The following is a 16,120-nucleotide window of genomic DNA, read 5'->3' on the forward strand; positions in this document are numbered from 1 at the left end:
AAGGTATAATATGCATGAGGTATCATTGATATGAAAAACAAGCTCTGGGACTCAAGAGGATTTAGGAAGTAAAAGGCTTGAGAATTCAAGTGGGAATTCTCACAGCATGCATCAGCTACAATGTGTAATGTTCTATTGAAACCAGCAGATGGCACCATCTCACTCCTAATGAATTAATGGGACACTACAATTTTCTTGTTGGAGACTGTACAGTTTATGTAATTTGATCAAATCTGTAAATACAATCCTATGATTTTTTGTTTTTTTTAAAAAAAAGCTTGATTCTACTTTATAGTAGTTGAAATTATAATTAGGCCTCGTGCACACTGGACATTTTTAAAGCTGCTTTTAGGGGTGCCTAGCAGGGTTATTTTTCTGTCTCTAAATGCCCCTGAATGTTAGCCTGTGTCCAAGTGCATCCAGTAGAAGCAGTGCTTTGGCAAAAAAACAAACTTGACATGTGTAAACGTGTGTAAACAAACACTGACGCTAGGTGCGTTTAGCGCTTAATCGTTAATTCATTTCAATGGCCAGAATTATTATTCTGGCCAATTAAATAAATGAATGCCCAAGTACTTGATGCGCTTAAACGCATTACGCGTGTTTACAAGCATCAATCTTTTTTCTGTTAAAACACAGCTGCCAGGAGGAAAGGTGTCTAGGAGAGATGGCCAGAGATGGCCAAAGCATCCAGTGTGCATGAGACCTTATAATGTACATGAGTGCAGCTAGATTTATTCTTTACCTGCTGCTTATCAGTGCTACACATGGTTTGCATCTTTACTGCTCCAAGTCCAGCAGTCAGGTCTGACTGATTGGAAGAAATGCACTCATTCTCATGGCTCCAGTGAGTTGCAGTGCATTAAAACACGCATGTTTAATGTACAGTATTTTGCATTAACGCACATTGCTCTAAGGCAGCCTATTCATTTTGAAAGAATACGCAATTTTTTACAATATAGGATGCCACAAAGCACATTTTGTTCACGTGTGTTCATTGCAGTGCACTATATACTGTAGCATATGCATTGTGGTCACTGGCTAGGTCAACCCTTCTCAACTAGGGTTCCTCCAGACATTGCTAGGAGGTTTCTTGAGTTGTGGCTGATTGACCCCCCATCTGATAGTGCCCGCATAATTCTGGGTACAACACCACTTGATAGAGCCAACAGCTTGACACCAATTCGCTTTTTTAAGCAAGCTATAGGACACATCTGAATATGTATTACAACAGTGGAAATATGAGGCAGCAAACATGTAACATGTCTTAGCACAGTTCTCCATTACAATGAAACATTAAAATAACTTAGAACTCACTCCCACCAGCTGTGTTGGACAGAGTATTTCAATTTAGTCCCAAGAACATAGCAATTTAGCCTATGTCTTGTGATGCATGCTAAAAAAATAGGACATGTTGCATGCCTGCACTGTTGTGCATGGCAGCACACATTCCCATAGCACAGTAATGTACTGTAAATGAGCCTCAAAGATATGATTGCTGTCTATATACTATAGGTTTTCGAACCATGGCTGCCCTATAGCCAATTAGAGTAGAGTATGATTAAAATGGCCTATGATTGGAGCAGAGTATAATTATATTAGAGTATTATTAGAATAAAATATACTTTGAGTAGACCATGATTTGAGTAGACTATGACTGGAGTAGAATATGATTGGAGCAGCATTTGATTATAGTATAGTATGATCAGAGTAGAATATGATTGGAGTATAGTATGATTAGAGTAGAGTATGATTACTGTGGAGTATGATAGGAGTAGGGTATGATTAGAGTAGAGTATGATAACAGTGGAGTATGATTAGAGTATGATTGGAGTAAAGTATGGTTAGAGTAGAGCATGATTGGAGTAGAGTGTGATTAGAGTACAGTATAATTAGAATACAGTATGAGTCGAGTATGATAAAACTTAAGTGTGATTACAGTGAAGTATGATTGGAGTATGATTAGACTAGATTACAATTGTAGTAGGGTGCGATTGGAGTAGAGTATGATTGTAGTAGGGTATGATTGCAGTAGAGTATGATTGGAATGTTGGAATGGGTTATGATTGGTGTAGGCCATTGATGACGAACCTTGGCAACTTAATTTCCCATGATACTACACTGCAGAGTGCATGAGCATCATGGGAAATGTAAATCCAAAACATCTAGGGTTCCAAGGTTCGGAACCACTGGTGTATGGTATGATTAGAGTAGACTATGATTAGAGTAGAGTATGATTAAAGTAAAGTATGATTGGAGTAGAGTATGATTAGAGAAGGATATGATTGGAGCAGGGTATGTTTGGAGCAGGGTATGATTGGAGTAGGGTATGATTGGAGTAGGGTTTGATTGGAGTAGGGTATGATTGGAGTAGGATATGATTGGAGTAGGATATGATTGGAGTTGGGTATGACTGGAGTTGGGTATGACTGGAGTTATGGGTATGATTGGCGTTGGTTATGAGTAGAGCAAAGTATGAAAAGAGTAGATCAGGATGGATGAGTGCTGATAGACCAAGTGGAGTGAAGTTTTGGGAAATTTATAAAGCATTTTTATTCTGTATCTTTTAGGAAGCGGTTTAGCTGCTGGAGCTGAATGGAGCTTTTACCCCAACTTGGGATTCCCCTTCACTTATCACAACGGAAAACGCTGCATTATTGATGGAGTTCATCAAAGCAATCAGATGTCTTCACGTGTACAGTCATTACCAAGCTGCTTGGGACGGAAAAAGAAAGGTAATTTTCAGATCTTGTTATCGAGTATAGAAAACAAAATATACATTTAATTTAGTAGGGCAGACAGTACCTTCACTTTTACATCAGGACTGTGATGAGCGCCATTTACATTTGAAACCTGTTACTGCAGGCCGACTGTTCACATATACTGGTGCTCTATTAGTGTCTGCTATTCATTTGCTACTCATTTGCTTTCTGGAGCCCCTATTGTATTATGAATGCTATCAAAATACTTGAATGGCAAGTACATCCAATCAGATTTTCAGCTGACAATTTTCCGTCCAGCTCCTTCGAACTTTTAATCACTGGATATTAAAGGAGTAGTAAACCCTCATGTTTTTTCACCTTAATTCATCCTATGCATTAAGGTGAAAAAACTTCTGTCACTCAACACCTGAAAGTAGCCAGGGAGAAGATAACAGTAACCAGCTAGGGATGTAACTGCTGCATCACTGGAAGATGGAGGTGAGCATAAGTGTAGACCCCCATGTCCTAAACAGGAGTTACTACAGTGCCTTGAAAAGGTATTCATATCCCTTGAAATTTTCCACATTTTGTCATGTTACAACCAAAAACATCAATTTATTTTATTGGGATTTTATGTGATAGCCCAACACAAAGCGGCAGGAAAATAATAAATGGTTTTCAACATTTTTAACAAATAAATATGTGAAAAGTGTGGCGTGCATTTGTATTCAGCCCCAAATACTTTGGAGAACCACCTTTCACTGCAATTACAGCTGCAAGTCTTTTTTGCACATCTAGAGAGGGACATTTTTTTCCCATTCTTCTTTTCAAAATAGCTCAAGCTCTGTCAGATTGGATGGAGAGCTTCTGTGAACAGCAATTTTCAAGTCCTGCCTCAAATTCTCAATTGTATTTAGGTCTGGATTTTGACTGGGTCATTCTAACACATGGATATGCTTTGATCTAAACCATTCCATTTTCACTCTGGTTTTATGTTTAGGGTCGTTGTCCTGCTGGATGTCGAACCTCCACCCCAGTCTTTTGCAGACGCTAACAGGTTTTCTTGTAAGATTGCCCGGTATTTGGCTTCATCCATGTTCCCATAAACTCTGACCACTTCCCTGTCCCTTCTGAAGAAAAATAACCCCACAACATGATGCTGCCACCACCATGTTTCACAGTGGGGATGGTGTGTTCAGGGTGATGTGCAGTGTTAGTTTTCCACCACGTTTTGCTTTTAGGCCAAAAAGTTCAGTTTTGGTCGCATCTGACTAGAGCACCTTCTTCCACATGCTTGCTGTGTCCCCAATATGGCTTCTTACAAACTACAAACGGGACTTCTTATGGCTTTCTTTCAACAATGGCTTTCTTTTTGCCACTCTTCCATAAAGGCCAGATCTGTGGAGTGCCCGACGACTAATAGTTATCCTGTGGACAGATTCTCCCACCTGAGCTGTGGATATCTGCAGCTCCTCCAGAGTTAACATTGGCTTCTTGGCTGCTTCTCTGATTAATGCTCTCCTTGCCCGGCCTGTCTGTTTAGATGGACGGCCATGTCTTGGTAGGTTTGCAGTTGTGACATACTCTTTCCATGTTTGGATGATGGTTTGAACAGTGCTCCAATAGATGTTCAAAACTTGGGATATTATTTTATAACCTAACTCTGCTTTAAACTTCTCCACAACATTTTTCTTGACCTTTCTGGTGTGTTCCTTGACCTTCATGATGCCGTTTGTTCACTAATTTTCCCTAACACACCTTTGAGGGCTTCACAGAACAGCTGTATTTATACTGAGATTAAATTACACACAGGTGGACTCCATTTACTAATTAGGTGACTTCTGAAGGCAATTGGTTCCACTAGATTTTAGTTAGGGATATCAGAGTAAAAGGGGCTGAATACAAATGCATGCCACACTTTTAAATTATTTATTTGTAAAAAATGTTGAAAACCAGTTATCACTTTCCTTCCACTTCATAATTATGTGCCACTTTGTGTTGGTCTATCACATAAAATCCCATTAAAATACATTTGTGTTTTTGATTGTTACATGACAAAATGTGGAAAATGCCAAGGGGTAGGAACACTTTTTCAAGGCGCTGTATGTCAATTTAGTTTTTGGAAGGACTGTAGTAAGCTCAGACTGATTGTATAGTTTTTTTTTTACCTAGTTTCTCCAAGCTTAAGTTGGCTTGTGATTCTCACTGTCACCAGTGGATGTCACTGTATCAGTGGTCATAGTATTATATTTCACAAACAAAACTAAGTTACAAATATTTATATCTTGTTCAGCCAATCCAGTAAGAGGTTTATGCTACTAGTGCATACTGGTGGACTATATAATTATTTGGCACAGGCCATGTGCTCTCTCTTTTTCCCTGGGCTTAGGCTTAGGGGGGTGTTAATGGATAGAGCTCTGTTGTTAGGCTCAACAGATCAACAGAGGTTTTGGAGCCTAACGTGTGCTAAAGTGGTCCTGAAGCTGGCCTGCCTTGTTCAGAGGAAACTGTGCCAAGGAGGAGGCCCCCTGCTAGAGAGCCAGGAAGAAGGCTGGCCTCTCAAAAGGGCTTGATGACTGACTTGGAGGACTCACTGAAATTTGGTAACATGCTTACAGTGTTGCCAGGTCGGCTTAAAGGTTCTGACACTGCGCTGATGGACATTGGTCTAGATTTGGAGAGTGATCTGCTACGGTATCTGCTACCCCTAACCCTCACCTCCTTAACAATTTATGCAATAAAATGTTAAAAGACTAAAGTGACTGGCGCCCAATATCCTTTCTTTATCCCCCATTTTAGCCATGAACTCATCCCTGTGAGAGAAATGCTAGCGCAAGTAAAGAAATGTCACCATCACACCAAGTATTCCTCAAAATGGGTCCAAAGCTTTATTTTCACGGTCACATGGTAAACACAAGGCAACGTTTCGGAGCCATGCAGGACCCTTTAGTCAGGCAAGTGACCGACAAAGGGGTCCTGCGTTGCTCCGAAATGTTGTCTTTTGTTTACCATGTGACCACAAAAATAAAGCTTTGAACCCATTTTGAAAAATCCTTGGTGTGCTGGTGACATTTCTTTACTTGGATTGTCTACAGTTCCCAGCCTGTGGTCATTATAGCACCCAGCAATATTGAATAGCCATTTTCAGGAACGTGTGTGTGTGGGGAGTATTTTGAAGTGCTAATGCATCCCGGCCTCTGGAGGTGTCTTCCTGCCTTTTGGGTGTCAGAGGGGTGCTTCATATCTCAGCCCTTGTATACACGGTCTGAGATTCCGATGGAATGTGTCCTATAGGACCGTTTTGCCGGATATTCCGACTGTGTGTGGTCTCCATCGGACTGTTTCTGTCGGAATATCCGACGGACCAACTTTTCCAACTCGCCGGTAAAATTTTCAGACAAAATGCTCCGATCGGACATACTCCGATCATGTGTAGCCTACTCCGACGGACAAAGTGCCACTCATGCTCAGATCAAATTCCTAGACCAAAGCTATTGGCTACTAGCCTGAACATAGTCCAGTTGTAACGAAATAACGTCATCACGTTATGTACAATCAGATTTTCCGACAACTTAGTCCGACCGTGTGTATGCAACATCACTTCCGGACCTCTTCCGGAATTAATCCGTCGGAATTACTCAGACAGATTTGGTTGTCGGAATCTCCGACCGTGTGTACAAGGGCTCAGAGTTTAGTTTAATTTAAGGTCCTTATCTCTTATACATACACACACCTACTAGGGCCAGTTTAGATAGGAGCCAGCTGGCCTACCAGCATGTATTTTGAGTGAGAGAGGACACAATGCAATCACAGGGATAACATGCAAACTCCATGCAGGCTGTGTCCTGTTTTGATATTTGAACCAAAGACCCCAGTGCTGCAAGGCAGGACTGCTAGCCACTATGTCACCGTGCCGCCCCACCTGAACAGTTTGGTGTTTAAATAGACTTTAATAGGGATTTTTAGTTTAAATGGATAACATCTCATTTGCTTCCTATGTTTGAATGGCTGTGCTGCAATACATGTTTCTGCCAGGAGGTGGAAATGCTGTATTTATCACCATATAACACGCACAGGCGTATAACACGCACATTCATTTTAAGAGGGAAGTTTCAGGAAAAAAACTTACATTTTAAATAAAGAACTTTGAAGCAAAATAAGGGTCAGTGCCCATCTGCAGCCTGATCAATGCCCATCTGCAGCCTCACAAGTGCCATCAATGCAGCAGCCTCATCAGTCAATATCAATGCAGCTTCGCAATTGCCATCAATGCAGCAGCCTCGCAATTGCCATCAATGCAGCAGCCTCGCAATTGCCATCAATGTAGCAGCCTCACAAGTGCCATAAATGCAGCCTCACTATTGCCATCAATACAGCAGCCTCACCATTGCCTTTGCTATTAATGCATCAGCCTCACCATTGCCATCAATGCAGCAGCCTCCCCATTGCTATCAGTGCAGCCTGATCGATGCCCATCTGCAGCCCAGAGGGAACAGGGAGGGGGCGGGACGAGCGCTGGCGGATTATATACAGTGAGAATCTCCTATGATGGACAGAACAGTGGTCCAGTGGTGGCCCAGGAGACAGGACTTCCTATTACAGAGGCCGCCAAGTAAACAGGAGATTCTCGCTGTATGTAATCTGACGGCGCTCATCCCTCCCTGTCCCCTCAGAGGCAGCTAAAATTGAAGTATTGGTGTATAACATGCACATGCTATTTGCACCCGATTTTCAAGGTGAAAAAGTGAGTGTTATCAGCCAATAAATACAGTGTGTGTGTGTGTATATATATATATATATATATATATATATATATATTGGATGTGCAGCTGCCAGTCCTGTCAAAACTCAGAAGCCTCAGTGACTCATGATCTTATGGAGATTTTCCATTTAGAGTATAACATCGGTTTAAAAGCAGCTGCCTTGCATAACATAGTAGTGCACTTAGTTTATTACTTTTAGCAAATGCAGTCATTCCTCATCTTTAGAACTGCATGCATACATAATATAGTTATATAGTTCTAAGAGCCAAGAAAAATTCTTACAAAAATTAGCAAAAGTGTTAGAATTACAAGTAAAGAAAAAATCTGTGTATAAATCTTACAAACTGTCTGTTTCTTAAACGCAGGAGAAAAAAGTAATTACTGCCCACAGTACTCAATCAGGTTTCATCATTTATTTCTTTAGAAGATTAAAATAGGAATGTAAATGGTCTTTTTTCTTTTTGTTAATGTTTTTTATAAATGTTTGCAGTTGAAGAAAACTAGATGTACTAGCAGATTTAGATACACTAACAGATTAAAGCCCAACTCAAGCTCACCTTTTATAAACAGTTACAGCAAACTGTTTTTTTTTTCTTTTTGGTATGAAGGTTTTCCATAAATAAATGCTAATCATTGTAAGCACCCCTCTCAGTGGTAATTGGTTTGTCTCAACCCTGCAACTGTTACATCTACTGAAGAGCTTGTTCTGTTGAAAAAAAACAGACTTACTGGCCAGATCACCGGGTGAAAATAAAGGAAAGAAATCATAAAAAAGAAAACTGCTGCATCACATCTAAGAATTTGTAAGCTGCAATATAATGATTGCTTTTGGTTTTAATACCACTTTAACAATCATTTTCTACATTTTTTTTATCTTTTTATATAACTTTATTGCTTTCACATAGGGGGCTGGCAAGCCACATTGTACATTGGCATTGAAAGTGCCAGGTTCTCTTTAAGGACAAATTAGGGGTCTATTACACCTCTAATGTCACCTCACCACTATATTACAGCTAATCAAGCACATATCAGGTGCTTCTTCCCTGGCCACAGTGGCTGGGGAATGACAGCTCTGAAACTGGAAGTGAAGAAAAACTTGGGTATGCAATATAAAGGAAAACAGCTATTGGCCCTCAGTAAGCTGGATGGAGTGGGCATAAGGCAGAGCTTGGTCACTAGAACAAGTCTGTGTGGACAATAAGGTCCACCAAATAAAGTGACAGTCTCTGGAGGTATGAGAAAATTATATATATATATATATATATTACAGTGCAGCACAATTCATTTTTATATCTTCTAATATAATATAAAAGTTTCTTTTAGTCTCTTGGCTATAGAGGGCCTTATAGATGTATTCATATCCTTTGAAATTTTCCACATTTTGTCAGGTTACAACCAAAAACATAAATGGATTTTATTGGGATTTTATGTGATAGACTAAGGCCGCGTACACACGGGCGGACTGTCTGACGGACTTGGTCCGCTGAAACGTGTTTCAGCGGACAATCCGCTCGTGTGTGGGCTTCAGCTGACTTTTTCAGCGGACAGTCTGGCGGACTAAGTCTTTCGGAATTTCCGTAATATTGTCCGTCCAAACTTGGTTTCAGCGGACAGTCCGCTCGTGAGTAGGCTAGTTCGACGGACTAAGTATGGCGCATGCTCAGAAAGGATTTACACGGCCGAAGGTTGCATTGCAGTGTATTGGACGTCGAATTTCTAGTTCCGTCGTACGTACTGTACACTTCATCGCGCAAGCTTTCAGCGGACTGTCTGTTCGTCGTGTGTGGTCAAGTCTGTTCATTCAAAAGTAGGACGGACTGTCTGTCGGATTGTCTGACGGACTTAGTTGGACGGATATTCCGCCCGTGTGTACGCGGCCTAACACAAAGAAATGGAATGAAAATGATAAATGGTTTTCAATATTTTTTTTACAAATAAATATTGGAAAATTGTTGCGTGCATTTGTATTCAGTCCCCTTTACTCTGATACCCCTAACTAAAATCTAGTGGAACCAATTGCCTTCAGAAGTCACCTAATTAATAAATAGAGTCCACCTGTGTGTAATTTTATCTCAGTATAAATACAGCTGTTCTGTGAAGCCCTCAGAGGTTTGTTAGAGAACCTCAGTGAACAAACAACATCATGAAGGCCAAGGAACATGCCAGACAGGTCAGGGATAAAGTTGTGGAGAAGTTTAAAGCAGGATTAGGTTATAAAAAAAATATCCCAAGCTTTGAACATCTCAGGAATTACTGTTCAATCCATCATCCAATAATGGAAAGAGTATGGCACAACTACAAACCTAACATGGCCGTCCACCTAAACTTACAGGCTGGGCAAGGAGAGCATTAATCAGAGAAGCAGCCAAGAGGTCCATGTTAACTCTGGAGGAACAAAAAAGGAGGATACCAAATAGGTACCAACAGGTCGGACTTTTAAGACATGGAAACAAATGCGAAAGTAGCAAAAAAAGTTAATTCATGAAAAATGCATAGTATCATAACAGTGTTCAAAATAAATAAAAATCATATAAAATGATACATTTTGTACATTGAGCCCTTGACGCGACGCACAAGGGCTCAATGTACAAAATGTATCATTTTATATGATTTTTATCTATTTTGAACACTGTTATGATACTATATATACTACTTTTTCATGAATAAATGATTTTTTCGCTACTTTTGCATTTGTTTCCATGCCTTAAAAGTCTGGCCTGTTGGTACCTGTTTGGTAGCCTTCTTTTTTGTTTCCACTGATATATACAGATGTGGCACTGTGGGTGCTTTCCCTTTTTTTCCTAGTAACTCTGGAGGAGCTGCAGAGATCCACAGCTCAGATGGAAGAATCTGTCCACAGGACAACTATTAGTCGTGCACTCCACAAATCTGGCGGAAGAGTGGCAAAAAGAAAGTCATTGTTGAAAGAAAGCCATAAGAATTCCTGTTTGCGAGAAGCCATGTTGGGCACACACCAAATGTGGAGGTGCTCTGGTCAGATGAGATCAAAATGTAATTTTTTGGCCTAACAGAAAACACTATGTGTGGCAGAAAACTAACACTGTACATCACCCTGAACACACCATCCCCACCGTAAAACATGGTGGTGGCAGCATCATGTTGTGGGGATGCTTTTCTTCAGCAGGGCCAGGAAAGTTGGTCAGAGTTGTAGGGATGATGGATGGAACAAATACAGGGCAATCTTAAAAGAAAACCTGGTAGTCTGCAAAAAAACTGAAACTGGGGTGGAGGTTCACCTTCCAGCAGGACAACGACCCTAAACATACAGCCAGAGCTACAATAGAATGCTTTAGATCAAAGCATATTCATGTGTTAGAATGGCCCAGTCAAAGTCCAGACCTAAATCCAATAGAGAATCTGTGGCAAGACTTGAAAATTGCTGTTCACAGATGCCCTTCATCCAATCTGACAGAGCTATTTTGCAAAGGGGAATGGGCAAAAAATTCACTCTCTAGGTGTGCAAAGCTGGTAGAGACATACCCTTAAAGACTTGCAGCTGTAATTGCAACAAAAGGTTCTACAAAGTATTGACTCGGGGGGGGGGGGGGGGGGGGCTGAATACAAATGCACACCACACCTTTCACATGTTTATTTGTAAAAAATGTTGAAAACCATTTATTATTTTCCTTCCACTTCACAATTATGTGCCACTTTGAGTTGGTCTATCACAAAAAAAATTGAAAATATAATACATTTACATTTTTGGTTGTAACGTAACAAAATGTGGAATATATCAAGGGGTATGAATACTTTTTCAAGGTGTCCTCCCTTTTTGCACGTGTTCAACACGTGACAAGTGAAACAATCTTCTAAAACTGTCTTCAGTGAACCTCCACCACTATACCAAGTGCCCGCTCAACCCCTGCATCAGACCCCACTACAGAGTCTAATACACCTTATTCATTCCTCCTTTGCATGTCTCCGTATCTCTCCGCCTTCTTCTGGATCCAGATCTGAGTGGTCAGAGTTAACTTTTACTAATCCTGGACTATGTCTAGACTACTCCAAAACCTTTCAAGAGCATGTCGATGATCTTAGGCAAGTGCTTTGCAGAATCCATAAGAATGGCCTCAAACTCCGACCAGAGAAATGTGAACTTTTCAAACATCAGATTCGATACCTTGATCGGATGGTTTCACGAGAAGGCATCAAAATTGTATGTATTACAGCTCTTCAAAGGAACAGGGGTGTCACCATCTAAGTGCAGCAGAACAATTAGTTTATTGGGTGTGCAATGTAGCTTTCAGTCCAGGGAAGGTGGGAAGGAATGTACTTGTCAATCCAGGGAGTGTGGTGTAGGATGTACCTGTCAGTTTGAGGAGTGTGGAAAGGGCTGTAATTGTCAGTCAGGGGGACAGGCTCAACTAGTATTGGCAGTGGTAAACCATACACAACAGGAACACCTAGGAGCCCTTCAGGCATGTTTATCCTGCACTTTTATTAAAAAAAACAACAAATGGACAGGAAGTGGAGAGATTTTTTTTGGGGGGGAGGCATTTGTGCAGATGGGGGCAACCAATTGTGCTGGGAGGGGGATTTTCAGCAGGGGGCAGATTGGTACTGCTAGGAGAGGGAATTTATGTTTAGGGGTAAGCACGCAGATTAGTGGTCTTTTTTTAAAATTTCTTTTGCAGGGGGGGGGGGGGGGGGGGGTTGATGACACATACATCTTGGGGGGAGGGGGTGCAGAGTTAGGCATGCCTGCCCTGGGATCTAGATGACCTTGTCCCAGCACTGCCTACATTTACCACCATTTTGGATCCATGAAATCAGAATTTGGTGTTCCAGATTAGGTACAATTGATTAGAACCTCTTTAGGGAATAACTAGGTGAAACTTGTCTTATATAAGCCTCATATATGTAGGGTCTAGTGTTGTGGTGCCATCATTCCAGGATCAAAACAGCTCCCAAAGGTCATAAGAAATTTGTGGATGCCTATGAGTTTGAAAAGAGATTTTTAAAGGATGACCAAATTATTTTAAATGATCCATTACTCTGTAAGGAAAATAATCTCCAAGTGGTGTAAAGTTCAAAAGACTCGTAATGTTTCCAGCATTGGCCAACCCAGTAAATTTTTCCCAAGAACTGAATGTTTCATGCATATACAATCAGAAGGAAATTGCATGAATTTAACTTGCATGTGAGATGTATCAGGAAAAAAACCTTTGCTGTAAAAAAAAAAAAACACTAGTGCAAGACTACAGTTTGCCATTGAAACTATAGGAAAAGGCCTGGCTTTGTGGAAAATGTACTGTGGACTGATAAATCAAATATTATTATTATTATACACGATTTATATAGCGCCAACAGTTTACGCAGCGCTTTACAATGTATACGGGGCACAACACAATTACAGTACAGGTCAATACAAAAGGTACAGGAGGGCCCTGCTCGTAGAGCTTACATTCTAAAGGGAGGGGGTGGTACAAAAGGTAATAGCTGCAGATAATGATTTGATGGGGGTGGCTCGGGGACAGTTAGGTGGGTGTGGGTTAGGCTTCCCTGAATAAATGAGTTTTCAGGGATCTCATAAAGGAGGGTGGGAGTTAATCGGATATACTGGGGCAGGGAGTTCCAGAGGATGGGAGAGGCTCTGGAGAAGTCTTGAAGGCGAGCATGGGAGGAGGTAACAAGGGAGCTAGAGAGCAGGAGGTCCTGTGAGAAGCGTAGGGGGCGATTTGGGTGATATCTGCAGATGAGGTTGGTGATTTAGATGGGGGTGATGTTGTGAATGGCCTTGTATGTTATGGTTAGCATTTTGAATTTTACAGGGTGGGGTAGGGGGAGCCAGTGAAGGGATTGGCAGAGAGGAGCATTTCACATTTAGGGCACGCTCGTGTTCCGGTCGGGACCCCCGTGAGTCTGGTCGTATACCCACGATCGTCTCACGGGACGGCTGAATGGAGGAAATGCCGTGTAAACATTTCTCCATTCTGCCTAGCAACTAGTGACGCTGATCTCTGCTCTATGTGATTGGAGCAGAGATCATTGTTCACTAAATGAAAGCCCAACCCCCCACAGTTAGTAACACACCCCTAGGAACACTTAACCCCTACACTGCCACCCACTGGTTAACCCCTTCACTGCCAGTGTCATTTACACAGGAATCACTGCATTTATATAGCAGTGATTACTGTAGAAATGACAATGGTCCCAAAAAAGTGTCAAAAATGTCCGATGTGTCCGGCATAATGTCGCAGTCACAATAAAAACCGCTGATCGCCGCCATTACTAGTAAAAAAAAAATTATAAAAAATTATTAATAAAAATGCCATAAAACTATCCCTATTTTGTAAACGCTATAACTTTTGCGCAAACCTATCAATAATCGCTTATTGCGATTTTTTTTTACCAAAAATATGTAGAAGAATACGTACCGGCCTAAACTGAGGGAAAAAAATGTTTTTTTATATATTTTTGGGGGATATTTATTATAACAAAAGGTAAAAAATAATGCGTTTTTTCAAAATTGTCGCTCTATTTTTGTTTATAGCGCAAAAAATAAAAACCGCAGAGGTGATCAAATACCACCAAAAGAAAGCTCTATTTGTGGGAAAAAAAGGACGTCAATTTTGTTTGGGAGCCACGTCGCACGACTGAGCAATTGTCAGTTAAAGCGACGCAGTGCTGAATCGCAAAAAGTGGTCTGGTCTTTGACCAGCAAAATGGTCTGGTCTGTAAGTGGTTAAGGTAGGCCATTAAGGAGAGAGTTGCAGTAGTCAATGCCAGTCAAATATAGAATTGTTTGCCAACAGTAATAATAGCATTTCAGTATAATAATAAACCCTATGATAAAAGTGAAGCATGCTGGTAGAAATCTTATGGGAACACTTTTCTGATTCAGGGCCTGGGCAGCTTGTAGTCATCTAACCAGCTATGAATTCTGCATCATATAATGCTTGATGAGAATGAGAGGCAATCTGCTTGAAAGATTAATGCCGCGTACACATGGTCGAACTGTATGACGTACTTAGTCTGGCGTACTTTCCGCCAGACTGTCCGTCGGACTTTCCGAACGGGCTACTTGTCCACACACGGCACTTTTTGAGCGGACTAATACGGCGTACTAAGTCCGCCGTACTATCCGCCCTACTTTTGAAATGAACGGACTCGCCCACACACGCGGAGGAAAGTCCGCTCATTTCGAGCGCGTCTCCAGGTAGGCGGGGCCCGCGAAGGAGACGTCGCTGGCCCCGCCGCCTGTTATGGACTTAAAGGGGAACCTCAACGCCGAAAAAAACGGCGTGGGGGTCCCCCCAAGTCCACAGCAGACCCTTGTCCAAGCACGCTACCCGGCCGGCCAGGAAAGGGGGGCGAGCGAGCGCCCCCCCCTTCTGAGCCGTACCAGGCCGGGTGCCCTCAACATGGGCGGCCCCCCCACCCCAAAGCACCTTGTCCCCATGTTGATGAGGACAAGGGCCTCTTCCCGACAACCCTGGCCGTTGGTTGTCGGGGTCTGCGGGCGGGGGGCTTATCGGAATCCGGGAGCCCCCTTTAATAAGGGGTCCCCCGGATACCGGCCTCCCACCCTATGTGAATGAGTATGGGGTACAATGTACCCCTACCCATTCACCTGTAAAAAAAAAAGTACAAAAAAAAACACAACACACGAGATAAAATACTTTATTGCACAGCTCCGGGGGTCTTCCGTCTTCGGGGGTCTTCTCGCCGGACTCCTCCGCTATCTTCTTGTAGCTCTTTTGCTAGCGGAGGAGTCCGGCTTTCTTCCTCGCCGCCGGCCTCTTCTCCCGACTTCGGGGGTCTTGTCCCCCTCTTCGGTTCTTCTGCCGGGCCACCGCGCCTTCTTATAGCTCTTTTACAGGCGGTGGCCCGGTCTTCTGTCGCCGCCGCCGCCGCCTTCCATTCTTCTTCTTCTCCTTCTTCTCCAGGAGATGCTGACTCGACGTTCTCTCCGGCCACAATGCCAGGGACGGGCTGCGTGGCCACTTATATAGGGACAAGGGGCGGTGTCACATGGCTTTATGTTACATGGGTTGGTCACATGGGTTGATGTCACATGGGGACTGTGACATCGTAAGGGGGCGGGGTCACCATGTGACACCAACCCATGTGACATAAAGCCATGTGACACCGCCCCTTGTCCCTATATAAGTGGCCGCGCAGTGCGTCCCTGGCATTGTGGCCGGAGAGAGCGTCGAGTCAACATCTCCTGGAGAAGATGAAGAAGAAGAAGAACGGAAGGCGGCGGCGGCGACAGAAGACCGGGCCACCGCCTGTAAAAGAGCTATAAGAAGGCGCGGTGGCCCGGCAGAAGAACCAAAGAGGGGGACAAGACCCCCGAAGTTGGGAGAAGAGGCCGGCGGCGAGGAAGAAAGCCGGACTCCTCCGCTAGCAAAAGAGCTACAAGAAGATAGCGGAGGAGTCCAGCGAGAAGACCCCCGGAGCTGTGCAATAAAGTATTTTATCTCGTGTGTTGTGTTTTTTTTTTTGTACTTTTTTTTTTTACAGGTGAATGGGTAGGGGTACATTGTACCCCATACTCATTCACATAGGGTGGGGGGCCGGTATCCGGGGGCCCCCTTATTAAAGGGGGCTCCCGGATTCCGATAAGCCCCCCGCCCGCAGCCCCTGACAACCAACGGCCAGGGTTGTCGGGAAGAGGCCCTTGTCCTC

General features: G+C 42.7%; 1 protein-coding gene across 1 annotated transcript in view; it reads left to right on the plus strand.

Moving 5' to 3' along the window:
- The window catches only part of SPATS1 (spermatogenesis associated serine rich 1), a 105,395-nt gene that overhangs the window by 19,083 nt on the left and 70,192 nt on the right, over nucleotides 1-16,120 (plus strand). Inside the window, exon 4 of the mRNA XM_077488897.1 lies at nucleotides 2,571-2,735. Coding sequence (XP_077345023.1) covers nucleotides 2,571-2,735 — 165 coding nt within the window. The remainder of the gene's footprint in view (nucleotides 1-2,570; nucleotides 2,736-16,120) is intronic.

The sequence above is a fragment of the Lithobates pipiens genome, unplaced genomic scaffold (genome assembly GCF_037356315.1).
Source record: "Lithobates pipiens isolate NorthernLeopardFrog02 unplaced genomic scaffold, aLitPip1_a1.2 Scaffold_18, whole genome shotgun sequence".
In the NCBI taxonomy this organism is placed as follows: Eukaryota; Metazoa; Chordata; class Amphibia; order Anura; family Ranidae; genus Lithobates; species Lithobates pipiens.